At 38.5% G+C, this 27,581-nt stretch overlaps 1 protein-coding gene across 5 annotated transcripts in view; it reads right to left on the bottom strand.

Moving 5' to 3' along the window:
- Positions 1-11,650: 11,650 nt before the first annotated feature.
- The window catches only part of LOC123529977 (transcription initiation factor TFIID subunit 3-like), a 49,634-nt gene continuing 33,703 nt past the window's right edge, over positions 11,651-27,581 (bottom strand). For all 5 annotated transcript variants that reach the window (XM_045310636.2, XM_045310637.2, XM_053521083.1 and 2 more), the window contains 5 exons: positions 26,374-26,466; positions 24,817-25,013; positions 20,629-21,742; positions 17,797-17,897; positions 11,651-15,467 (listed from right to left, as the gene is read on the bottom strand). In XM_045310636.2, coding sequence (XP_045166571.2) covers positions 15,353-15,467; positions 17,797-17,897; positions 20,629-21,742; positions 24,817-25,013; positions 26,374-26,466 — 1,620 coding nt within the window. In that variant the 3' untranslated portion in view covers positions 11,651-15,352. The remainder of the gene's footprint in view (positions 15,468-17,796; positions 17,898-20,628; positions 21,743-24,816; positions 25,014-26,373; positions 26,467-27,581) is intronic.

Here is a 27,581-nt window from a genome sequence, read left to right as displayed (position 1 = left end):
CATTCCTGTCTACAGTGGTAGTTGATCAAGTTGATGTAACATCTCTGTGGTGCAGCTGTCATGTCTGTAGTGGTAGTAGATCGAGTTGGTGTAACATCTCTGTGTTGCAGCATTCCTGTCTACAGTGGTAGTTGATCAAGTTGATGTAACATCTCTGTGGTGCAGCTGTCATGTCTGTAGTGGTAGTAGATCGAGTTGGTGTAGCATCTCTGTGGTTCAGCATTCCTGTCTACAGTGGTAGTTGATCAAGTTGATGTAACATCTCTGTGGTGCAGCTGTCATGTCTGTAGTGGTAGTAGACGAGTTGGTGTAGCATCTCTGTGGTTCAGCATTCCTGTCTGTATTTGTAGTAGATTGAGTTGGTTTAACATTCCTGTCTGCAGTGGCTGTAGATCGAGTTGGTGTTACATATCTGTGGTGCAGCATTCCTGTCTGCAGTGGCTGTGGTTAAGTATTCCTCTCTGTAGTTGTTTTTTTTTTTGGCTGGATTTAACGTCGCACCGACACATGATAGGTCATATGGCGACTTTCCAGCTTTAATGGTGGAGGAAGACCCCAGGTGCCCCTCCGTGCATTATTTCATCACGAGCGGGCACCTGGGTAGAACCACCGACCTTCCATAAGCCAGCTGGATGGCTTCCTCACATGAAGAATTCAACGCCCCGAGTGAGGCTCAAACCCACATCGATGAGGAGCAAGTGATTTGAAGTCAGCGACCTTAACCACTCGGCCACGGAGGCCCCTCTCTGTAGTTGTAGTAGATTGAGTTGGTTTAACATTCCTGTCTGCAGTGGCTGTAGATCGAGTTGGTGTAACATCTATATGGTGAAGCATTCCTGCCTGCAGTGGCAGAGGATCGAGTTGGTGTAGCGCCTCTGACGTGCAGCATTTCTGTCTGGAGTTGTAGCAGATCGACAAGGTGTAGGATCTTGGTGGTGCAGCATTCCTGTTAGGAGTGGTAGTAGATCGAGTTCGAGTAACTTCTCTATGGTGCAGCATTCCTGTCTTCAGTTGTAGTAAATTGGGCTGGTATAATATCTCTGTGGTGCAGCATTCTTGTCTGCAGTGGTAGTAGATCGAGTTGGTTTATCATCTCTGTTGTGCAGCATTCTGGTCTGAAATAGCTGTAGATGAGTTGTTGTTACATCTCAGCGGTGCAGCATTCCTGTGTGTAGTGGTAGTAGATCGATTGGTTTTAACATATCTGTGGTGCAGCATTCCTCTCTGAAGTGGAAGTAGATCGAGTTGGTGTAGCATCTCGGTGGTGCAGCATTCCTGTCTGCAGTGGTGGAAGATCGAGTTGCTGTGACATCTCTGTGGTGCAGCATTACTGTCTGCAGTGGTAGTAGATCGAGTTGGTATAGCATCTCTATGATGCAGCATTCCTGTCTGGAGTTTTAGTAGATCGAGTTGGTATAGCATCTTTGTGTTGCAGCATTCCTGTGTGTAGTGGTAGTAGATCGATTGGTTTTAACATATCTGTGGTGCAGCATTCATCTCTGAAGTGGAAGTAGATCGAGTTGGTGTAGCATCTCCGCGGTGCAGCATTCCTGTCTGCAGTGGTAGAAGATCGAGTTGCTGTGACATCTCTGTGATGCAGCATTCCTGTCTGGACTTTTAGTAGATCGAGTTGGTATAGCATCTCTGTGTTGCAGCATTCCTGTGTGTAGTGGTAGTAGATCGATTGGTTTTAACATATCTGTGGTGCAGCATTCATCTCTGAAGTGGTAGTAGATCGAGTTGGTGTAGCATCTCGGCGGTGCATCGTTCCAGGCTGCAGTGGTAGAAGATCGAGTTGCTGTGACATCTCTATGGTGCAGCATTACTGTTTGCAGTGGTAGTGATCGAGTTGGTATAGCATCTCTGTGATGCAGCATTCCTGTCTGGAGTTTTAGTAGATCGAGTTTGTGTAGCATCTCTGAGGTAGAGCATTCCTGTCTGTAGTTGCAGAAGATCGATATGGTGTGGCGTCTCTGTGGTGCAGCTTTCATGTCTGGAGTTGTAGTAGATCGAGATAGTGTATCATCTCAATGGTGCAACATTTATCTTTGCAGTGGTAGCAGATCGAGTAAGTGTAACATCTCTGTGGTATATCTCTGTGTTGCAGCATTCCTGCCTGCAGTGGTAGTTGATCGAGTTGGGTAACATCTCTGTGGTGCAGCTTTCATGTCTGAGGTGGTAGTAGACCGTGTTGGTGCAGCATCTCGGTGATGCAGCATTCTTGTCTGTAGTGGCTGTGGGTCAGCATTCCTGTCTGTAGTTGTAGTAGATTGAGTTGGTTTAACATTCCTGTCTGCAGTGGCGGCTGTAGATCGAGTTGGTGTTGTTACATCTCTGTGGTGCAGCATTCCTGTCTGTACTTGTAGTAGATCGAGTTGGTGTAACATCTCTGTGGTGCAGCATTCCTGTCTGCAGTGGTCGTAGATCGAGTTGGTGTAACATCTCTGTGATGCAGCATTCCTGTCTGCAGTTGCAGTAGAAAGATGTGGTGTAAAATCTCTGTGATGCAGCATTCCTGTCTGTATTTGTAGTAGATCGAGTTGGTGTAACATTTCTGTGGTGCAGCATTCCTGTCTGCAGTGGTAGTAGATCGAGTTGGTGTAACATTTCTGTGGTGGAGCATTCATGTCTGCAGTGGCTGAAGATCGAGTTGATGTAACATCTCTGTGATACAGCATTCCTGTCTGCAGTTGCAGTAGAAATATGTGTGTAAAATCTCTGTGGAGCAGCATTCCTGTCTGTATTTGTAGTAGATCGAGTTGGTGTAACATTTCTGTGGTGCAGCATTCCTGTCTGCAGTGGTAGTAGATCGAGTTGGTGTTACATCTCCGTAAGGTGTAACATTTCTGTGGTGCAGCATTCCTTTCTGCAGTAGTAGTAAATCGAGTACGTGTAACATGTCTGTGGTGGAGCATTCATGTCTGCAGTGGCTGAAGATCGAGTTGATCGAGTTGGTTTAACATCTCTGTGATGCAGCATTCCTGCCTGCAGTTGTAGTAGATCGATGTGGTGTAATATCTCTATGGTACAGCATTCCTGTCTGCAGTTGTAGTAGATCGAGATGGTGTAACATCTCTGGTGTGGAACAATCCTGTCTGCAGTGTCAGTAGATCGAGTTGGTTTAGAATCTCTGTGATGCAGCCTTCCGGTCTGCAGTTGCAGTAGATCGATGTGGTGTAACATCCCAGTGCGACAGTATTCCTGTCTGCAGTGGCTGTAGATCGAGTTGGTTTAACATCTCTGTAATGCAGCGATCCTGTCTGCTGTGGTAGTAGATCGAGTTTGTGTAACATTTCTATGGTGGAACATTCCTGTTTGCAGTGGTAGTAGATATAGTTGGTGTGATATCTCTGTGATGAAGCAATCGTGTCTGCAGTTGTAGTAGATCGAGTTGGTGTAAGATCTCTGTTGTGGAGCATTCCTGTCTGCAGTGGTAGTAGATCGAGTTGGTTTAACATCTCTGTGGTGGAGCATTCCTGTCTGCATTGGTAGTTTATCCAGTTGGTGTAACATCTCTGTGACGCAGCATTCCTGTTTGCAGTTGTAATAGATCGAGTCAGTGTAGCATCTCTGTGAGGTAGCATTCCTGTCTGCAGTGGTAGTAAATGGAGTTGGTGTAACGCATTCCTGTCTGCAATAGGTATAGATCGAGTTAGTGTAACGTATGTGGTTCAGCATTCCTGTCTGCAGTGGTAGTAGATCGAGGTGGTGTAACATCTCTGTGGTGCAGCATTCCTGTCAGCAGTGGTATTAGAACGAGTCTAATAACATCTCTGTAATGCAGCATTCCCTGTCTGCATTTGCTGTTCATCGATTTGTTGTAACATCTCTGTGAGGCAGCATTCCTGTCTGCAGTGGTTGTTGATCGAGTTGGGGTAGCATCTCTGTGGTGCAGCTTTCATGTCTGGAGTGGTAGTGGATCGAGTTGGTGTACCATCTCGATGATGCAGCATTCTTGTCTGCAGTGGCTGTGGGTCAGCATTCCTGTCTGTAGTTGTAGATTGAGTTGGTTTAACATTCCTGTCTGCAGTGGCAGCTGTAGATCGAGTTGGTGTTACATCTCTGTGGTGCAGCATTCCTGTCTGTATTTACAGTAGATTGAGTTGGTGAAACATGTCTGTGGTGCAGCATTCCTGTTTGCAGTGGTAGTAGATCGAGTTGGTGTAGCATCTCGGTGATGCAGCATTCTTGTCTCCACTTGCTGTGGGTCAGCATTTCTGTCTGTAGTTATCACCATCGTACCATCGCGTTTTCACCATCGTACCATCGCGTTATCACCATCGTACCATCGCATTATCACATCGTACCATCGCCTTCCGGTGGTCATGCGCAGTGGTACAGTATATGTGTCAGTAATAAATCTCATTTTCACATTGCACTATGTACCTTCTACATCCTAACAAGAATAACTATTACCTCCAGCTGTTTATTTACTTTCATGCATACATAAATACAAAGGACGTGGCCTTGACGATTTTACACAGTTTTAAAGAGTTGAGCACTGAACATTTTGAAAAACATTTTGCAAAACAGCAGAATCTAAATGGTAAATTTCTTCTCACAAAATACATTGTGATACACTCATCTATTGTTGACAAAAATTCAAGTGCACGGAACTACGCCTTTCTAACCGGAAGGCGATGGTACGATGGTGAAAACGCGATGGTACGATGGTGATAACGCTATGGCACGATGGTGAAAACGCGATGGTACGATGGTGATAACGCGATGGCACGATGGTGAAAACGCGATGGTACGATGATGATAACGGGATGGCACGATGGTGAAAACGCGATGGTACGATGAAAACGCGATGGCACAATGGTACGATGGTGAAAACGCGATGGTACGATGGTGAAACCGCGAAGGTACGATGGTGATAACGCGATGGCACGATGATGAAAACGCGATGGTACGATGGTGATAACGCGATGGCACGATGGTGAAAACGCAATGGTACGATGATGAAAACGCGATGACACGATGGTACGATGATGAAAACGCGATGGCACGATGGTACGATGGTGAAAACGCGATGGTACGATGATGAAAACGCGATATTACATCGACATTTCACCATCGTACCATCGCAATTTCATCATCGTGCCATCGCGTTTTCACCATCGTTGTTTCATCATCGTGCCATCGCGTTTTCGTCATCGTACCATCGTGCATCGCGGTTTAGTCTTAAATAAAAAGTCACGATTGTCCAAACGGAACACCATATCAAATGGATTGGGTTTCATGCATATCTTAGCCGATAAAGCAGCCTCTATATAACTGCGATGAAAACTTATCCACCTTTCTCTTCAAAATATTTAATAGCCTAGGTCTGGGTCAACTATTTCATTTGCGTGATGTTCACGTTTTTTTTAGGAGTCATTGCCTATTACTGTAAAAAGCACATATTTTCGCTGAGTCAAAATTTTGCGAATTTGAAATTTTGAGTATGTTCGGAAGGTTATATTCGCGAAATTGTTAAAATGATGTCCTGCTTGTATTATTATAATTAGTCTTATGATAATATTAATTTCCCATAACTATGCAGAATATTTATCTAAAAGAATGTAACATGCACCATGCACAACTAGGGTTGGTACTGATCACTTGTGTGAAGTTTCATTAAATTGTGTGCAAGGGTTTGGTAGATTAGGCATGCACAAGATTGCATATGCAGACTGTATGTACATAGTATGTTAACAAGAAACAAAGTCCCATAACTCTGCAATTTTTGTCGCTGAAAGAACCTAACATGCCCCATGCACAACAACTGTTGTTACTGATCACTTGTGTGAAGTTTCATTAAATTGTGTCAAGGGGATGAGGAGAGATGGTGCGCACAAGATTGTGTCTATGTATATAGTATAGTAACAAAAAAACAAAGTCCCATAACTCTGCAATTTTTTTTTCTAAAAGAACCTAACATGCCCCATGCACAACTGTGACTGTTGGTACTGATCAGTTGTGTGAAGTTTCATTAAATTCTGTCAAGGGGATAAGGAGAGATGGTGTGCACAAGATTGCGTCTACGGACAGACGGACAGACAGACAGACAACCTGAAACCAGTATACACCCCCTTACAACTTTGTTGTCGGGGGGTACAATAAAAGTCCTGCTTACACTATTAAGACAATGTTTTTGCTCCAACATTCATGAAACCCTATCAGAATGTCTGTTTGTCTAGGGTCTACAACATAGACACAAGTATCATTATATCATCTCCTCTTCTATCAGTACTACTGTCACTGTTTTGTTTGGCACATAGTTTCCTTTTGCTGCATCTTGCAGCAACTTTCATACTTGTATGTCTCTATTATCATTCGTTCTCTTTCTCTGATTCATGTGGGGAGGTTGGCAGTTGCCAAAGTCAGTAGGGATGGTGTACTCAATAAGTACTATCAGCATGTGAAGTTTGAAGGTCCTGGGTGCAGTGGTTCATGAGTAAAGTGCCTTCATGCAAAAAATTAACGTTGGCTCCTGTGACCTTGACCTTTAACCTGGTGACCCCAAAGTCATTAAGGGCGGTGTACTCAATAAGTACTATCAGCATGTGAAGTTTGAAGGTCCTGGGTGCAATGGTTAGCGAGTAAGTGTCGTATAATGACTTTATGAATTCATTATACTTATTAGATAAGCATATTTCATCTTGTTTTTGGGTCAGTTATAAGTCATCGGTCAGTTATAAGTCACACACAAAGAATTTCAGCATGCTACTTTAAATAACTTCAGCGTTTGTTCATATCTGGAATATGACAGGTTAAGATATCTCGCCCAGGTTAATTACCCTCTGGCCACGTTATTGGCTGCGTCATGATTGTTGTTTTGTTTCTAACTAATTGTTATGACAGGTGACTAAATGAAATAATGACATGTTTTTATTATTATGGTCAAAATGCGTGCCCTTTTTGAGAAAAACAATTTAGTCATCCCTATGAAGTTTTCCTTAAATACCGCTAATTTCTAGATAGAACTTCAGTATCAAATTTGCCCATCCGAATGTTAGTAACGCATGCCGATACTCCATACAATTTAAGTTAGCTTAGAGCCGAGGCAATTAATAATGAATTATTATTGTTAGAGTTAGACATTAATGAAATAATAGAGATTATGTTAGGGAATTGCGAAGAAAGACATTGATGTATATATTAACTCAGAACATAGTACTATATTAAACAGTAGTTATTATAGAGAACAGAGTTGTTGTTGTTGCTGATATTTAGTAGTGTGAACCATAGGAACTGTTACACCACACGGGTTTGTGGAAAAAATGGACTTTTAAAATTACGGAATTTATTGTGAAATTGTGTTTCGCTAGTAATGCAGTGTTTTATTAAGATTTAGAGTAATTAAATGGGGTTTTGACTTCAAAACGCAAGAAAAACAATCTAGGACTGAAACAAAAACGAAAACAAATTGAATTCTAGGACTAAATCAAATCGTGAAAATATGTGATTTCCTATTCATTGATTATGTATATTATATCATGTGTTGAAACTATATATTCTTGATTTTGTATTCTGTTGTATTCTATCCTTCTCAAATCATTAATCTTCAGAAGTGCGGCTAAAAACATTTAAAATAAAATCTACGAATTACTTATAAAAATCAGCCGGTTTTATGCATTGCCTTATGTTAAATTGTTAATTGCCTCTTTATTTTTTTATTCTCTTATAGATAATTAAAAAAAAGAAACTCACAAGGAAGAGACGAGTGTCATATAATGACTTTATGAATTCATTATACTTATTTAGATAAGCATATTTCATCTTGTTTTTCGGTCAGTTATAAGTCATCGGTCAGTTTAAGTCACACACAAAGAATTTCAGAATGCTACTTTAAATAACTTCAGCGTTTGTTCATATCTGGAAAATGACAGGTTAAGATATCTCGCCCAGGTTAATTACCCTCTGGCCACGTTATTGGCTGTGTCATGATTGTTGTTTTGTTTCTAACTAAATGTTATGACAGGTGAGTAAATGAAATAATGACATGTTTTTATCATTGTGGTCAAAATGCGTGCCCTTTTTGAGAAAAACAATTCAGTCATCCCTATGAAGTTTTCCTTAAATACCGCTTATTTTTAGATAGAACTTCAGTATCAAATTTGCCCATCCGAATGTTAGTAACGCATGCCGATACTCCATACAATTTAAGTTAGCTTAGAGCTGAGGCAATTAATAATGAATTATTATTGTTAGAGTTAGACATTAATGAAATAATAGAGATTATGTTAGGGAATTGCGAAGAAAGACATTGATGTATATATTAACTCAGAACATAGTACTATATTAAACAGTAGTTATTATAGAGAACAGAGTTGTTGTTGTTGTAGCTAGAATAGTGAACTTGGACCCTGTTACACTACATAAAGTGCCTTCATGCAAAAAGTTAACATTGGCCCCTGTGACCTTGACCTTTGACCTGGTGACCCCAAAGTCATTAGGGATGGTGTACTCAAAAAGTACTATCAGCATGTGAAGTCTGAAGGTCCTGGGTGCAGTGGTTCGCGAGTAAAGTGCCTTCATGCAAAAAGTTAACGTTGTGACTAATGAACTAACTAACGAACGAACAAACGGACGGACAGTTGAAAACTAATATGCCTCCCTTCGGGGGCATAACAAGGGGGAATAATTCATGACAAATTGGTGCCAGAGTTATGCACCTTATGTAATATGATGTGGGTGATGATGTTGAACAAATATTTTAAGTTTGAATCGAATCCATTCAGTAATAACAGAGATAGAGTTAAAGTGCATCAAAACTTTAACCTGAAAATCTAAGTGAAAAGGGGGGATAAATCATAAAATATTGGTGCCAGAGTTATGGCCCTTATGTCAGATGATGTGGGTGATGATGAGGAATAACTATTTTAAGTTTGAATCAACTCCATCAAGTAATTACAGAGATAAGTAGAAAACAAAAGGACCATGATGGTCCTGAATCGCTCACCTGTCCCCACATGACCAAGTTTTGAACTGAGTATGACGTTGTTTATTCTATTATTTGACATAGTGTCCTAGTTTTTGAGATCATGTGACCCTGTTTTGACCCTGAACTAGATATCATCAAGATAAAAATTCTGACCAATTTTCATGAAGATCCATTGAAAAATATGGCCTCAAGAGAGGTCACAAGGTTTTTTATTATTTAACCTACTGACCTAGTTATTGATGGCACGTGACCCAGTTTCAAATCTGACATAAGATATCATCAAGGTGAACATTCTGACCAATTTTCATGAAGATCCATTCAGAAGTATGGCCTCTAGAGAGGTTACAATGTTTTTCTATTTTTAGACCTACTGACCTAGTTTTTAATCGCAGTTGACCCGGTTTCGAACTTGACCTAGATATCATCAAGAAGAACATTCAGACCAACTTTCATACAGATCTGATGAAAAATATGGCCTCTAGAGAGGTCACAAGGTTTTTTATTATTTGACCTACTGACCTAGTTATTGATGGCACGTGACCCAGTTTCAAACTTGACCTAGATATCATCAAGGTGAACATTCTGACCAATTTTCATGAAGATCCATTCGAAAGTATGGCCTCTAGAGAGGTCACAAGGTTTTTCTATTTTTAGACATACTGACCTAGTTTTTGACCATAGTTGACCCAGTTCGAACTTCACCTAGATATCACCAAGATGAACATTCAGACCAACTTTCATACAGATCCCATGAAAAATACGGCCTCTAGAGAGGTCACAAGGTTTTTTTATTATTTGACCTACTGACCTAGTTATTGACTGCATGTGACCCAGTTTCAAATGATCTAGATATCATTAAGGTGAACATTCAGACCAATTTTCATGAAGATCCATTCAAAAGTGTGGCCTCTAGAGAGGTCACAAGGTTTTTCTATTTTTAGATATACTGACCTAGTTATTGATCGCAGTTGACCCAGTTTCGAAACTGATCTAGATATCATCAAGATAAACATTCAGACCAACTTTCATATAGATCCCATGAAAAATATGGCCTCTAGAGAGGTCACAAGGGTTTTTTATTATTTGACCTACTGACCTAGTTTTTGAAGGAACATGACCCACTTTTGAACTTGACCTAGAAATCATCAAGAAGAACATTCTGACCAACTTTCATACAGATCCCATGAAAAGTATGGCCTCTAGAGAGGTCACAAGGTTTTTCTATTATTTGACCTTCTGACCTAGGTTTTGATAGCACCTGACACAGTTTCAAACTTGACCTAGATATCATCAAGGTGAACATTCTGACCAATTTTCATGAAGATCTTATGAAAAATATGGCCTCTAGAGAGGTCACAAGGTTTTTCTATTTTTAGACCTACTGACCTAGTTTTTGACCGCACATGACCCAGTTTCGAACTTGACCTAGATATCATCAAGATGAACATTCTGACCAATTTTCATAAAGACTCTGTGTAAAATGTGACCTCTAGAGTGGTCACAAGCAAAAGTTTACGGACGGACTAACGAAAGGACACACGGACGACGGACGCTGCACGATCACAAAAGCTCCCCTTGTCACTTTGTGACAGGTGAGCTAAAAAGAGAAAAAGTAAACAAGAGCTGTCTCCATAGGATGACACATGCCCCCGATGGCACTTTGAATGAATAGTTATGGCCAATGTTAGAGTTTAGGACCTTTGACCTACGGAGCTGTGTCTTGCGCGCGACACGTCGTCTTACTGTGTCACACATTCATGCGTAGTTATTTTAAAATCCAGGCATGAATGACAATGATATGGACCGGACACGCCCATCAATGCACTATCATGAAAAATGACCTTTAATGTCTAAGGGTGACCTTGACCTTTGAGCTACGGACCTGGGTTTTGCGTACGACACGTCGTCTTACTGTGGTACACATTCATGCCAAGTTATTTGAAAATCCATCCATCGATGACAAAGATATGGACCGGACACACCCATCAATGCACTGTCTAAGTGTGACCTTGACCTTTGAGGTACGGACCTAGGTCTTGCGTGCGACACGTCGTCTTACTGTGGTACACATTCATGCCAAGTTATTTAAAAATTCATCCATTGATGACAAAGATATGGATCGGACACGCCCATCAATGCACTATCCTTTAACGTCTAAGTGTGACCTTGACCTTTGAGCTGTGGACCTGGGTTTTGCGCGCGACACATCGTCTTACTGTGGTACACATTCATGCCAAGTTATTTGAAAATCCATCCATCGATGACAAAGATATGGACCGGACACGCCCATCATTGCACTATCATTTAACGTCTAAGTGTGACCTTGACCTTTGAGCTACGGACCTGGGTCTTGCGCGCGACACGTCGTCTTACTGTGGTTCACATTCATGCCAAGTTATTTGAAAATCCATCCATCGATGACAAAGATATGGACCGGACACGAACATTGCGGACAGACTGACAGACCAACAGACGGTTCAAAAACTATATGCCTCCCTTCGGGGGCATAAAAAAACTTTTAACAAAGGTGGGGACGCGGAAAGATGCCGACATGCCGACGCTGGGTCGAGTAGGATAGCTCTCCTTATACTTCGTATAGTCAAGCTTAAAACAATCATCTTTCCATCCTCAAATACTTAGTATGATATTATTGGTCCTCTAGAAATAGCCTTTTCTTGCTTCATCATTCAACAACATTGAAAGAATAAAATTTGTACATACTGTTAATTGCACATTTATTTCAGAATTGTACATAGTACAAAAATACATAGTACATAAATACATGTATTGCAAGTGAGCACTGTCATTCATGGTACTACATTAGCTGCCAACACATTACTGTCTGTTTAATATGGGAACTATCATTACAGCATTTAGCAACTAAAAAAACCACAATGCAGAGGCATGTTCTAATTTCTGGCCTGGCCTGGCCTGGCCCGATGAGCCCAATTTTCGACTAAGCCAGGCCAGGCCAGGCCATAGATTTCAATTTCGTAAAAGGTGAAAGTGACTTTTATAGCATCTTTAAAATCTGACTTTTGGAATAAGTTTGGATATTTCAGACATTATATAAATACATTTTGAACTCTCACTCTGTAAAATTATACACCTGGGAATAAGCCTGTAGCTAACATAACTATTATGTCTAATTTAAAGGTGATGCCTGATTAATTGTTATGACTATTATCAGGGGATCTCCACCTCAACTGACTCTTGACTGGTGGCTTGGTTTTCCCCCAATATGAATAAGCTAACTAAGTTTATTATTTTGTCTATTAAGGATTATTTAGTATTGTCCAAAATTATTGAACTAGCACTCAAGAATATTCCATATGCTTCCGTAAAAAAATTGGTGCCCAAACATAAATAAAAACATAAATATTGAAAACCAAATAAAATATAAACATTTCTTTACTGCCAGGTTGTAAATGCAGATAAAGTTGTGCTGACAAAACGTTCAGCTACCAATCTCGGGACTGTAAGTTCGAAACCGTGACCTGTTTGACCATTTTCATTATCATTTTTTTTTTAATTTCCTCTGTAAACTAAATAGAATGCAGGAAAATTGTCACTTATCGTGATTTATTGTTCATTTATTGAAAGAAATACACAAGTATTTGACATTCTTCTACATACAAGTAATTACCATAAAATGTTGTAAGAATAAAACCAGTATCAATAAAATGACATTATATTGATTTAATGAAAACAATCTGAATTGAAATCGAACCCATGGTAACATGTGTGAAAGTCGCAGAACTTATCACTACGCCACTGTGTCATTGGTAAACTTTGCATGTTATTTTGGTCAATTTAGATATTTTCAGGTTACAAATATGGTGTAAAATAAAGAGTGGCACCTGTCAATACTAACGGACAACAACTTTCAATTTCTAAAATAATGCTACCTCCGTTCTAGAATCTGGGATAGTATGGTGCGGGGAAGCGATATATAAATTTTGTAGTTTAGGTTATACATATACTGAATATTTTTGTAAGATTGTTTTTATATTGATCTAAGTATGTGGGAAAAAAATCCTACAAAGTTTTGTGAAACAGGCTCAAGAGCATCTTTTAGCATTAAATATATCACTTAGAAATAACATAAACACAATGCACCATTATTTTTTTTTTGTGCAAGGCAAATATCAATAATCTGAAATGCCAACACCCTGACAATGAGGGCATACACTTATTTGTGGAATGGACTGAGATACTTATTCCATTCCATTCCATTTCACTATCTCCTTCCATTCCATTCCATTCCAAAACATACTGATTTGTTTACATCTTTAGGTCATATCTCATTGCCATTTGTAACAGACTGACAAACCAAAGTTCAGCTTTAGGTAGAATTGGTTCATTAAACTGTTGGACAATCTCAACGGATATCTCTTGCAGAAATTTATCTCACAGTTATTGTCTTATTGTTATATTTGAAATTATTCAGATGGCTATGTTATTGTTGTTTTGCTAGAAATAACAAGGTCATTAGGTCATTAGATTCTTTTTGGGTCTGATTTTATTTGATTAAGGAGGAAGAGTGTAGGGGTGGGGTGGAATAGGGATCGAGTGATATCAGAATGGATTATTTGTTTTGCTTTGAAACATTAAAAAATAGGGCCAAGTTATATATTCTGATGTTCATTTGGAGTGCTGGTCCCTCATGGGGGGACGTGGGTTCTATTCCGAAACCGAGTCGTAGCATTTCCCATGGCATTTAGTCAGGGTGTTCCTTCACCCCCTACCTCTGTTCCAGTAAGGGAAATTGTGCACCAAGTACTGGTAAACTGCGGTAGCTTGCCCAGAAACGATATGTCACTAAACTAATCGTCTTGATATGAATGAAAAAAAGTTGAATCAGGGCGTTAAACTCCAAAACACAAACCGCAACTCATTTGGATCCAATTCAATTTGAACTTATACAGAGTACTGTGTAGGTGAGGACACGAAAAATAGCATGACAAGATTAGATCCCACAGCTTCAGACTACTTGTCAAGACTGCATCATACTCTTAAGTAAGCTAGTTTGCCCTTGACATGCATGATTCCAATTAAATATTCTGGGGCATTACCAAAATGAATGGAAGTTTGGAATGGAATGGAATGGAATGGAATGAGATACTGGAATGGAATGGAATGGAATAAGTATCTCATTCCATTCCACAAATAAGTGTATGCCGACAATGAGTTAGAGGTCCCATAATGAATATTATTTTTATTACTCTTCCATAAATTGAACATCAGCTTAACTAAACCAAACACATTAAAAGTTCAACTGAACAGTTAAAAGGTCAGCTAAGGATAGTAGGGACACAACCTGTAATTACAATTCCCAAAGAGATGCATGCAAATATTCAGTTATATTGCAGCAGGTAAACTTATCAATGAAATTAGCCCTTAGTTTTAAAACCAAGTGTTAAAGTTGACTTTAAATAATTTGATCACAGAAAAAAAGGGTAGTTATCATTTAGTTACACCATTTTCTTCAGTGCAAATCTGTATTTCAAATAAGATGAATGATGGCTAATTAATGATTCTCCAGGGGACTGGTTTCTCATTTTGTTTGACATGCAGCAAGTAAACAATGCAGGTTAATACTGCCTGCTATTGTAATTGTATATTTAGATTTCATGCCATTCATTTCTCTATGTACAATAAAATCTGGCCTGGCCTGGCCCGGCCCAGTCGAAAATTGGGCTCATCGGCCCAGGCCAGGCCAGGCCAGAGATTAGAACATGCCCAATGCAGAGCAATATACACCCAAAGGTATGACCTTTGACCCCCAAGTGTGATCTTGACCTTGAAGAGAGCAATCCGAAACATGCGCTTTGCACGTCATTTCAATGTGGTAAACATTTGTGCCAAGTTTCTTTAAAATCCTTCGAGCAGTTCAAGAGTTACAGAGCGGACATGAAACAAAATCATATGACCTTTGACCCCTAGGTGTGACCTTGAACTTGAAGCGAGCCATCCAAAACATGCGTTCTACAAGTCATCTTGATGTGGTGAACATTTGTTTCAAGTTTCTTTGAAATCCTTCAAGAGGTTCAGTTCAAGAGTTACAGAGCAGACACGAAATTGCTAAGAGACGGACAGACAGACAGACACTGGCGTCATAGTATAGTACGTCCCTTTGGACGTATGAAAATAATTCAGAGATATTACTATACCCCAAAGTAACATTAATTCATGTTCCTTTTATTTAAAATAGAAAACTACTGTTCAGCTTTCACACCAATTTCGCTGTCCTGACATTCAAGATCTATCTTGTCTTTTTGTGAAGATTTGTCTTTATTTTGTTTCAAATTTCTGTTTAATCACAATGCATTATGTCATAATTAAACTAACACTTTATATCCACACCTTGAAAAAATAACACTAACTGATTCACAAACTAAAAAAGTTTATATGTCAAGATTAGCTTTTCCTTTTTTTACGTCCCCTCTTGCTCTTTGACTTGCTTGGCTTCACACATTTTGGACAATACCAGGATGAGTCTTCACTCGGCTCTTCCTCGATACCAACACAAACCCTGAATCAAACAAAATTATCCATTTCACATATTTATCACATTCATATCTCTGCTCCCTCTTTCCAATATTACATTCAAACTAACCTAATCTTCTATCCTTGTTTACATTCTACAGTTTTATTTATTTGCTAATGAAGACAGCCTCAAGCTTATTTTTTTTGTTTTCAGTCAATTTCCGAGAAAAATCAGCATGTGTGTGTAAGCTTATACAAAGATGCCAACAGTAACTCATATGGGTGACACCTCTAGAAGACTGTTTAATTTTTAATGTGAAGATACAATACAGAAGACACTCAATTCCAGAAGCTTCCCTGCCTCTTAAGTGTGCCAGATGTAGAGCAATCAAATGTTAGCTATTTTTAATTGGAAGAGCAGGACCTTGCGTTTTATAGTCAGTGTCACCACTAGAACACCTGCTCTAACAAGTACTACCGGTAGATCCAAGGTTATAATATGACTGAGTTTGGATATCAGTCTGAAACTCCAGCATCTGACTGGCTATTTCTGAGCACAACCTTAAAACTGACCAATTGAAAGATTTCACCCTGAGACTGGTCTCCAGTTTTAGTTTTAAAACCTTGAAACCAGACACCATATAGAAGCCCAGCACAGTTCATTCAAAAGTTATCAGTCCCAAAATCAGATACAGTCAAGAAAGAGGCAAGTTCAGGAAATAATAGTAGAACAATTTTATAGAATCAAAGGTACGCTTTCTACAATAAACAAATCATATAAAACAATACAAGTAAATCAAGCTAAGCTCTACTGTCTGTTTTTGTTTTTTTTCTCTCTATTGAAGAAGGCCTTCTAATTTTGTTCTGTTTAAAGACAGAAATCATGTTTTTAACAATAAATTTATTAAAACATGACTCCCTATCACACAACTCCTAAATAACAATTGCTGATCCAGTGTTTGTGCTACTGACCTGTCTATAGTTCAATACAGGTTTACCAGGCTAAAGTAAACTAGATGCTCACAGGCAACATGCAGAGCCCGCCCTTTGACCCAAAACCGTGACCTTGACCTTTGAGATAAAGTCCGTCTCATTGAGTTAAACATTCATGCCAAATATAAACCAGACTCCTCAATGCATGTCAAAGTTATGAGAAGGACAAGATCTGACATGACCTTTGACCTCCAACTGTGACCTTGACCTTTGAGATAGGAACCTAGATTCATGCCAAATATAAACAAGACTGCAAAATATAAACAAGATTGCTCCATGCATGCCCATACACCGAACAGCCATTTGGACAACTATGTCTATGCTTCAGCAAGCGGGCTTGACAAATATTGAAAGAAAAAACGCATTTTGAAATAAATTTGTACCTCAGGTAAACTGCTTTGACTATTGACTGACAAACCATTCAGTAAGTGTATTCTATAATTTTACTAATGCATGACGACTTCACAGACATAAATGAATATTCTGTCAGGGTCGAAAACAAAAGTAAACTACAGCTGCTTTTGAGAAAAGTGAATGTCTCCCACAACTGCCTAATCATCTAATTAGCAAGTCAGTCTTTATATACTGTTTACTCACTACAATTCAAGGGCCAGAACTCCAAAATGCCTGAACCGATTTAGCTACAAATGTAGTTAACAAACTTGGCCAAGGTCTTATGGTCAAACACATTTTGTTCAAGTTTGGTGAAGATCGGATGAGAAATGTTTGACTCAGAGAGCAGACAAGAGTAAAAAGGTAATTCAAGGGCCGCAACTCCAAAATGCTTGGACCTATTTGGCTAGTTATTGAATTTGGCCGAGGTCTCATGGTCAAACACATTTTGTTCAAGTTTGGTGAAGATCGGATGAGAAATGTTTGACTTAGAGTGCGGGCAAGAGTAAAAAGGCCGATTTTTTTCGGTAATTCAAGGGCCGTAACTCCAAAATGCCTATACCGATTTGGCTAGTTATCGAACTTGGTCGAGGTCTCATAGTCAAACACAGTTTGTTCAAGTTTGGTGAAGATCAGATGAGAAATGTTCGACTTAAGAGTGCGGACAAGAGTCAAAAGGCCGATTTTTGGTAAATCAAGGGCAGTAACTCCAATATGCCTGGACCAATTTGGCTAGTTAGCGAACTTGACCGAGGTCTTATGGTCAAACACATTTTGTTTAAGTTTTTAAAGATCCGATGAGAAATGTTCGACTCAGAGTGCGGACTAGCTTTGTGACAGACACACAGACAGACATACAGACTGGAGTAAAGCAATATGTTTCCCACACCACTGTGTGGTGGGAAACATAATTTAAATACTGTCTTAAGTAGACAATCTTGTGTCATAAACTAAATTTAAACAAAAATTACTGAAATATATATACGTACCAGTGGTACCACTCGTCACATATATCACAGCCAATCATAGCACTTCCATCATCTTGCATCGTACATGCTGGACATATCCAAATCTTTTCTCCCGATTCATTCTGAAATTTATACTGAATATTTAATTTGCTGTTTCAGTATATTGTCAAAAATACTGCATCACTTTATCAGTGACCAGCAAATCAAACTGCTGTCAGCCAAAATTGATTTCAAAACTACTCCTATTCCTTAAATATTCTTAAGGTAAGTCATCCAGGACGTCCAACTTTTAAAATCCCAGCGGACGCCCTGTCATCACATCAAAAAGGACCATACAAATGATAATTTTTTTACCTGGTATACAACAGTTTAGTTTATTTTTGTGTCAAAATATTTTTAAAATTTTTATATGTTATACACAATGATAAATGTAATGAATTACCATGTCAAGTGTCTCTGTTACAGTTTTGAGACTATTTCTATGATGTATTTGCATTTGAATTAGTGGCAGCTGGGTTATTTGAAGTATCACTCAACCTCTTCCATCTGTAAATGTTCGAACTGGGGTAGGAAGGGTTTCGAGTTGAAAAAAGCTTGTGGAATATGGAATTTATGCGAACATGTTGCGTATTACAATTGTCTGATTACTTATTTCACACAGAGTCTTGGAAGTAAACTATGAAAAATTTTTTATGATGTTTATGACGATGTGACAACTCCATTTTTTTTATGTAGGGAGATTTTAGGTGTTTTAAGAAACAGCGATATGTACTTAAATTAGCACATTAAATTGACAATATACAGTTAGCTTTGATTGTATTTTAAAGTGGTGACACTCTCTACACAGAGGTTGGGGGGGAAATTTCAGATGTGCGGAAGCAACACTTTCGGCAAATACTATGGGACGAATCATTCTGGGGAGTCAAAGAAATAGTGCCAATATCTTTCTGTCTACCTTTATATGCCACGGCTTATAGATCAAACATATAACTTGACTGCTCCGTTTGTAGACCCTCCCCTTTGTTCCTACTTATAGTTTCTTACCCTCTTGCGCAAAAGTTTATTACAATTGATTTACACTTTAACGAGAACAGTACTTTGCTACCAGATTTTTTGTTTGGCTCGCACTATTTTCCTCAGAGTTATCTGAACATAGTATTACACATATTTTTTGTGAAGCTGTTCAGAATGGACTCGGATAATTGGTAGCTGAGAAATACAGGACTGGTTGGTGCCATGTTCTTTTGTAAATGGAAGGGATAAAGTCATGATTCAAGTTTGTCAGGCTTAGGGGCAACATCTAAAACATTTTATAAAAAGGTATTTATTTCTACAGATGTAATCTTTAAATAATCACTCTACAAACAAAATCCACTATTTCGCTTTTTAAGGCAATAAGCTTGTCAATAGCGCTAATGTAAAAAATAACGTGTGCATGTAATAATAATCAAACTCATGCACCGCTTGCAGTGCAGACATCAACTGATTTTTGCACGTATAGTAAAAAATGGTCCTTACCCATGATTTCATATAACCAAAAGGGCCAACGCAAAATCAGGAGGTTACGTTCATTGCTGATAAAGTACTCATGATGGTTGACAATGTTGAAGTTTGAATACTTTTTAGTCTAAGGAGCGCACAAACAACTAGAAATCTGCATTTTTATAGTTCAGGGGATATAATCTAGCAAAAGCAGGATGGAGTATGTCGCTAAAAGTCAGCTTTCGATAGTGAACAATTGCATTTTAGCAATGTTTATCATTTAGATGAAATAACTTTTTGCCTAACATAAACTAACAGTGAAATCAATGTCTTTTTTGACTATTCAGGTCACAAAACTTGGGAAAAGGGTGGGCCACAATTTAAAGAACTAGAATGCTACATACCAATATAAACCAGCCATGGGTTTTGTACATAAAATTTCTAAAGTTTTCCATAAAGTTGATAAAACATGTGTACCTGGTCGGGGCAATAATTTGACCTAGGGGGACAGAACAAATTTTGATAGAGGACCCAAGATTACATACCAGATATCAAAGCTACTTTTTGAGCAAGAGTTTTAAAGATTCTTCGGTTGCCAGGCTACCAGAGTTCTCACTCGGAATTCAACTGACAACAATATTGAAAGGGGGCCTCCCAACCAACTCATTCGTGTGAAGTAATAGATGTAAATTCTGAGGCCATGTTTGAACGTTTCAAAAATATTTTTTGATGTTGTGTAGGTACGATGGACACGCACTACGCCAAATTGATTCATAAATTACCCCAAACTGATTTTCCTAGTCAAAAGGAACTATTTCATATGTAACAGAGGTCTGATGCCATGAATGCTATAAGTAAATATGAGCCTGAAAATGCATAAATATCTAAATATAAAAAGAGGTATATAGATTTTTGCTGAAGTCGTTAGTCATGTGAAAATTCATGTTAAATTTGTGAGTAGGTCACTTTGTGCTCAGTCAGTGAAAAAAGGATTCAAGCAATTTAATAAACGCACTGATTGTAATGTCCATTTCATATGTTATTTTATCCAGAAAGTTCCAGGTAAAAAGTTTGAACCATTTTAAAAACGCGGCGGAGATTGTGTTCCTGGCTGGTTACATGTCAAATTACCCCACCCACTTTAAATGTGAATTTCTATAAAAATAAGTCAAAACTGATAACAGGAACACTTGTGAATGAAACTTAATACATGTAGGTATATTGTCATAAAATATAGAGAAAATCAAAAAACATTTTGCGCAGACACCTAACTGCGACCCCCCCCCCCTTTATCTTTTTTTTTGTGTAAAAATAATTGTTAAAAAAATTGTTATATGGTATACACAAATGAAAATGTAAATGAAAACTTACAACAAATGTTCCAATTGTCTCTGTGATAACAGTTCTCTGAGCACGTTTCTGAGCTGATGTAGGTGGCATTGGTGGCAATTCAGGTGGCAGCATACGTGGTTTATCTGCTGAAGTTCCTTCAACCTCTTCATCTGTAGATATCTGTCTGGATACTGGGGAGGGTGGAGGAGAGTGGGTTCGAGTTGGAAAAGCAGGGGTTGGTGGAATCTGGAAATGAAGTGGGGAATCTCTAGCTGGGGAAGATGCTGGGGAATACATTGGGGAGGAGGGAGCTGATGCTGATGGACTGGAGCTGCGACGTGGAGACGGAGTTCTTGGTGAAGTAAACTCCATGAAAGGGAACGTTTTTGTAGGTGATGTTTTTGGTGGTGACATACTTCCTTTCTTTTTTGATGTAGGGGAGATTTTAGGTGACTTTTTAGGAGATAAGCGGCGTGGAGACTTGATAACTTTAGCTACCTTAGCAACTGGCACAGGAACAGGTTTAGGTTTGATTGTATCTTTTACAAGTGGTGACAAAGGTTTCTGCTCCTTCAGCAGAGGTTTTGGTTTGGGAGGGGATATTTTCTTAGATGGTGCTGGAGGGGAGGGCGGAGGAGGAGCAGCTTTCAGGGCAGGAATAGTGATTGGGGACGGGACATTCTGGGGAGAGAAAGGAGGTGAAATAGGTGAAGCTTCTTTTTCTGGTTCCCTTTTAATAGCTGCCACAGGGCCTTCATTAGCATCACCAAACAATAAACTTGACTCCTCCTTTTTAGACCCATCCCCTTTTGGTCTTCCTTTCTTTACTGAGCCTTTTCTTTTCCCTCGTTTCGCAGGTTTCTTTACAATAACTTTACCTTTCACAACAGAAACAGTCACTTCTTCTTCACCAGATTTGTTTGTTTTATCAACTAATTCTTCGTCCTCAGAATTGTTATCTGAATCACTAGTATTACCATATTTTGGTTTTGGGGAAGCTGTTCTAGAACCTGGACTCGGTGATACTCTTGGTGAGCTAGAAATTAAGGACTCGTGTTTTGGTGTTGCAGATTTCTCCTTTTTAATGGAAGATACCCATGACTGATCACCCTCAGCAGATGCGTCAGGCTTAGGTGGCAACATCTTAAACTTTCTGCAATAAAATAAGTGTATTTTTTTCTACAGATTGTAAAATCTTTAAAAATAATCACTCTTTAAAAATTTCAAATAGTTCCTTAGCAATTTACGCTTTTTTATCAAAAGGTTTGTTCAATAGTTCTGGTACATGTAAAACTTACGTGCATCGATAATAAAATATTTCAAACAAGAGCACCGCCTTGCAGGTGCAGACGCTCATCTGATTTTTTGTCTCTGTATAATAAAAATATTGTCCTACCCATGATTTTCTAAGTCCAAAAGGGGCCATAATTCTTGCAAAAATCAGGATGGAGTTACGTTTCTTGCTGTACAAAGTCAGCTATTGATGGTGAACAAGTGTTGCAAGTTTTAGAGCAATAGCTTTGATAGTTAAGGAGAAAAGCTGACCTAAACACAAAACAACCAAGAAATCTGATTTTTTAAGTCCAAAAGGGGATATAATTCTTGCAAAAGCAGGATGGAGTTATGTTTCTTGCTGTACAAAGTCAGCTTTTGATGGTGAACAAGTGTTGCAAGTTTTTAAAGCAATAGCTTTGATAGTTTAGGAGAAAAATTGACCTAAACATAAAACTTAACCAGGAAATCTGATTTTTAAACTTTTTTCCTATATAAGTCTATGTAAAACTTGGGACCCCCAGGGCGGGGCCACAATCTTGGTAGAGGACCACTAGATGATGCTACATACCAAATATCAAAACCCTAGGCCATGTGGTTTTGTACAAGAAGATTTTCAAAGTTTTCCCTATATAAGTCTATATAAACCATGTGACCCCCGGGGCGGGGCAATATTTGACCCTAGGGGGATAATTTGAACAATTTTGATAGAGGACCACTAGATGATGCTACATACCAGATATCAAAGCCCTAGGCCCTGTGGTTTTGGACAAGAAGATTTTTAACGTTTTTCCTTTCGGTTGCCATGGCTACCAGAGTTCTGCATGGAATTCAATTCTTTGAACAATTTTGAAAGGGGGCCACCCAAGAATCATTCCTGTGAAGTTTGGTGTAATTCTGCCCAGTGGTTTAACTGGTTTTCAAGAAGAAGATTTTTTAGAAATTGTTGACGGACGATGGACGACGCACTATGCACGAAAAATTGACTTAAACATAAAACTTAACCAGGAAATCTGATATTTTCTAAGTCCAAAAGGGGCAATAATTCTTGTAACAAGAGGGTCATGATGACCATGAATCGCTCACCTAAGTAATATGAGCCATATGTTTAAAATGGCAAACTGATGCTAAAATATTAGAAAGTAGGTCAGTAGGTCATATTCATTGCCACTGAAAGTCAGTTTTAAGATCAGTGTGCGAAACTGTACATGTCATCCAAATTTCAAGGCTAGAAAGTAGGTCAGTAGGTCAAGGTCACAGTCAGGTGACCCCTAACCACTTGGGGTCATCAGGTAATTATAATTAAACAGTCTAGGAAATATGATCTGATACTCTTTTTAAGTATTTATTCCTATATAACTCATATAACAAGTGACCCCCAGGGCCGGGCCTCTTTACACCTCAGGGGAATAATTTGTAAAATCTTGTTAGACATCCATTAGGCAATGCTACATACCAAATATCAAAGGCCTAGGCCTTGATCTTTCAGACAAGAAGATTTTTTTCCCTATACAAGTGTATGTTAAATTTGGGACCCCCGGGGCTGGGTCTCTTTTTACCCCAGGGGCATAATTTGAACACTTTTGGTAGACGACTACAAGGCAATGCAACATACCAAATATCAAAAGCATAGGCCTTGCAGTTTTAGCCAAGAAGATTTTTAAAGTTTTTTCCTATACAAGCCTATGTAAAACTTGAGACCCCCTAGGGCAGGGCCTCTTTTCACCCCAGGGTTATAATTTGAACAATTTTGGTAGAGGACCTCAAGGCAATGCTACATACCAAATATCAAAGGCCTAGGTCCTGTGGTTTTAGACAAGAAGATTTTTCAGGTTTTTTCTTATATAAGTCTATGTAAAACTTGGGACCCCGGGGGCGGGGCCTCTTTTCACCCCAGGGGCATAATTTGAACAATCTTCATACAGGATCAACAGATGATGTCACATACCAAATATCAAGGCTCTATGCTTTGCGGTTTTGGACCAGAAATTTTTTTAAGTTTTTCCTTTCGGTTGCCATGGCAACCAGAGTTCTGCATGGAATTCCATTCTTTGAACAATTTTGAAAGGGGGCCACCCAAGAATCATTCCTGTGAAATTTGGTGTAATTCTGCCCAGTGGTTTTCAAGAAGAAGATTTTTCGTGACAGGTGAGCTAAAAATGAAACTGGAGACACTGAAAAAGTTCATCTAAACTGTAAATTTCAAACTTGTTTACTTCATTTCAATATAAAAACTAGTCTATATATAAAGTAATTTTTCTAGAAATATATATATGTCACTTTGATAAGGTTAACAATTGATGTTAATTTTATGAAAATCCTTCTAGTGGTTGAGCAGTTATTTGAGTTACCTGACTTTTGAATTCTACATGTGACCTTGACCTTGGGTCGAGTGACCTACATTGTGTATGTCCTCTGGATGAGGTTAACCACTGATGCTAATTTTATGAAAATCTTCCAAGCGGTTTAGAAGATATGGACAAGAATTTAAGCTATTGGATCTTTGACCACCTTGGACCAAGTGACCAAGTTTATGTGCTATGCAAATTGCCTTAAAAATGTTAATTTTATGAAAATCTTTTAAGAAATTTAAAAGATATGGAACAGACACAAAGTTAAGCTTTTTGACCACTGACCACAATGACCTTGACCTTGAACCTAGTCAACTTTTGTGTGCTCTGCATATCATCTTGATGTGGTAAATATCATGAAAATCTCCCCAGCTGTTACGAAAATGCAGAGCCGACATAAATTTAAGCTATTTGACCTCCAAATGTGACCTAGTAATCTGCATCATACACATCGTCTTGATGAGGTAAACAACTGTTGCTAGTTTTCGTATCTAGGGGAATAATAAGGTGTCTACATCAAATGCCAATGCCTCTGTTAAGCAACAGATCCCTTAATTTTTAGCTGAAAAGATACGGCAAAACTATAAAATTATATGGCACTTACAATTTTGGAATCTCTGGCCGATGCACAGGTGAAACAGGTTCTGGTTTAGGTGAAGCAACAAGTTTGGATGTGCTAATACTGAACGAACCAGGCGAGGATGCCGATCCACCACCAAACTTGATTTTTAACTTCTGCAAAGGTGGAATTGATGGCGATTCCTCTCTTGGTTCTTTCTCGCGTTCACGCTCCTTTTTCTCCTAAAAAAGTAGAAATACAAACTTAAGCTGAAAGACAAAACACAACAAATGTTTTTCACATCAATGTTGGGAAGATCTGATTTAAGATTTATTGTACATTCAATCTACTTCATTAATCAATACAGAATAGAAAGCTGTTACAAACACAGATTTTTTTCTTCATTAGCATTAATACAGCAACATGATAAACTATTTTTCGATAACATTATGATACTGGTAATAACTGGAAAATGGAGGAAAGTGTTACATTTTTTTCTTTAAATTTAAGTGATTGGGTAAACAGACAATATATCTAGATATTTGAAGAAGAAACAAGAGCACCGCCTTGCGGGTGCTGACGCTCATCTGATTTTTTTTGTGTATAGAAATATTGTCCTACCATGATTTTCTAAGTCTAAAAAGGGCATCACTCTTGAAAAAGCAGGATTACAGTTATGTTCTTGATGTACAGTGTCCACTTATGATGGTGAAAAACTGTTGCAAGTTTTAAAGCAATAGCTTTGATAGTTTATGAGAAAAGTTGACTTAAACATAATTAACCATTTTTCTAAGTCCAAAAGGGCAATAATTATTGCAAAAAGCAGGATGGAGTTATGTTGCTTGCTGTACAGGGTCAGCTTATGATGGTGAACAAGATTGCAAGTTTAAAGCAATAGCTTTGATGTTTAAGCAGAAAAGTTGACCTAACATAAACTTACCAAGAAATTGATTTCTAAGTCCAAAAGGGGCCATAAATCTTGCAAAAAGCAGATGGAGTATGTTCTGCTGTACAGGGTCACTTATGATGGTGAACAAGTGTTGCAAGTTTTAAAGGAAAGCTTTGATGTTTAGGATAAAAGCTGACCTAAACATAAAACTTAACCAAGAAAACTGATTTTCTAGTACACAAATGGGGCAATAATTCTTGCAACAAAGCAAGATGGAGTTATGTTTCTTGAAGTACAGGGTTCTGCTTTGCATTGGTGAACAAGTATTCCAAGTTTCAAGCAAAAGTTTGATAGTTTAGGAGAAAAGTTGACCTAAACATAAAACTAACAAGAATCTGTTTTTCAAGTACAAAGGGCCATAAATCTTGCAAAAAGCAAGATGGAGTTATGTTTCTTGCTATAAGGGTCAGCTTATGATGGTGAACAAGTATTCCAAGTTTCAAAGCAATAGCTTTGATAGTTGGAGAAAAGCTGACCTAACATAAAACGTAACCATGGCAACGCCGACGCAGACGCCGACCGACACCGACGCCGACGCGACGCCGACAACGCTCAGTGATGACAATATTTTCATCATTTTTTTTCAAAAAATCAGATAGAGCTAAAAAACGATACTTAAATACATCAAAGTAAGTTGCCCTTTTGGCGTGTACCTTGTGCTTCTCTTTCTTTTCTTTATCATCTTCTTTTTCTTTCTCTCTATCCTTATTCTTCTTCTTCTTTTTCTTTTTATCTTTCCTGTGTTCCTGTGATTTAGAGAACATATCATAGTATAGAAGAGACATTGTCTATTAAAAGTAATATTAATATGATAAAAAGAACTTCATTTATACTTCAAGTACATCAATTATTTCTGTATGCAACAACATAAAATAAATAATGGAGCAGGCAGGTGCTTCCCTAAAATATACACGTGTCCATGAAAATAGCCATTTCCAAAAGATTCTTTTAAAGAGACAAATCTCTAGGTTTATGTCATGTTTTTCAAGCTAGAAATACATTTCAAGGTTAACTGTACATAAGGAGTTTGTTAATCACATATGCACCCCCTTCATATCCTACCAAAGGTAAACTGGGTGTGTGATTTTCAGTGAAGGCAGAATACTATAGTCTCAAAGTCACAATGACTTTGAACATTTACATACTGACCCCACAAACAGTTTGCATAAGCAACTGACTATAGGCAATCATCATATGAAATTTGAAGGTCCTATGTCAAAGCACTCACCAGATAATGAGAAGAAACTGTTTACAGTCCCAAGGTCACTGTGAGCTTTGACCTACTGACTCCCAAATAAAAGGGTCATCAACTGACAATTCACAACAATGATATCAAGTTTGAAATCCATAGTCCAAATCATTCTCTAGCTATTGATCAGAAACCATTTTAGCCGTATGGTCAGTGTGACATTTATCTTTTGCATACTTCAGCTTTTGACCAAGGCAAACATCGTTTTTAATATGCCCATCACAGGCCATAATATTCTTTTTTTATTGCTCAGGCACTGCTTTTTTTAGGTATGTAACACTATGACCTAAGTTAGCAAATGCTGACCTCCACAACAACAGCATTCATCCAATGACCACTAATAATCATACAAGGATATTTAAGGAATACGGCACAAATTATTCTTATGTCCCTTTCTTATTTTTACTTTGGCAATTTTCGCTTTCTTGTTATAACTTTAATACAATATAAGATAATGACTTGAAACTTAAAATGTATCTTTATCATCATCATCATCTGCTATAATAATATTAGCCGCACCATGGGAAAACCAACATAGTGGGTTTGCGACCAGCATGGATCCTGACCAGCCTGCGCATCCGCAAAGTCTTGTCAGGATCCATGCTGTTCGCT

Source organism: Mercenaria mercenaria, chromosome 13, assembly GCF_021730395.1.
Source record: "Mercenaria mercenaria strain notata chromosome 13, MADL_Memer_1, whole genome shotgun sequence".
NCBI classification, from domain to species: domain Eukaryota; kingdom Metazoa; phylum Mollusca; class Bivalvia; order Venerida; family Veneridae; genus Mercenaria; species Mercenaria mercenaria.
Note: the sequence above shows the minus strand (reverse complement) of the source record. Positions and strands in the feature narration are given on the sequence as shown.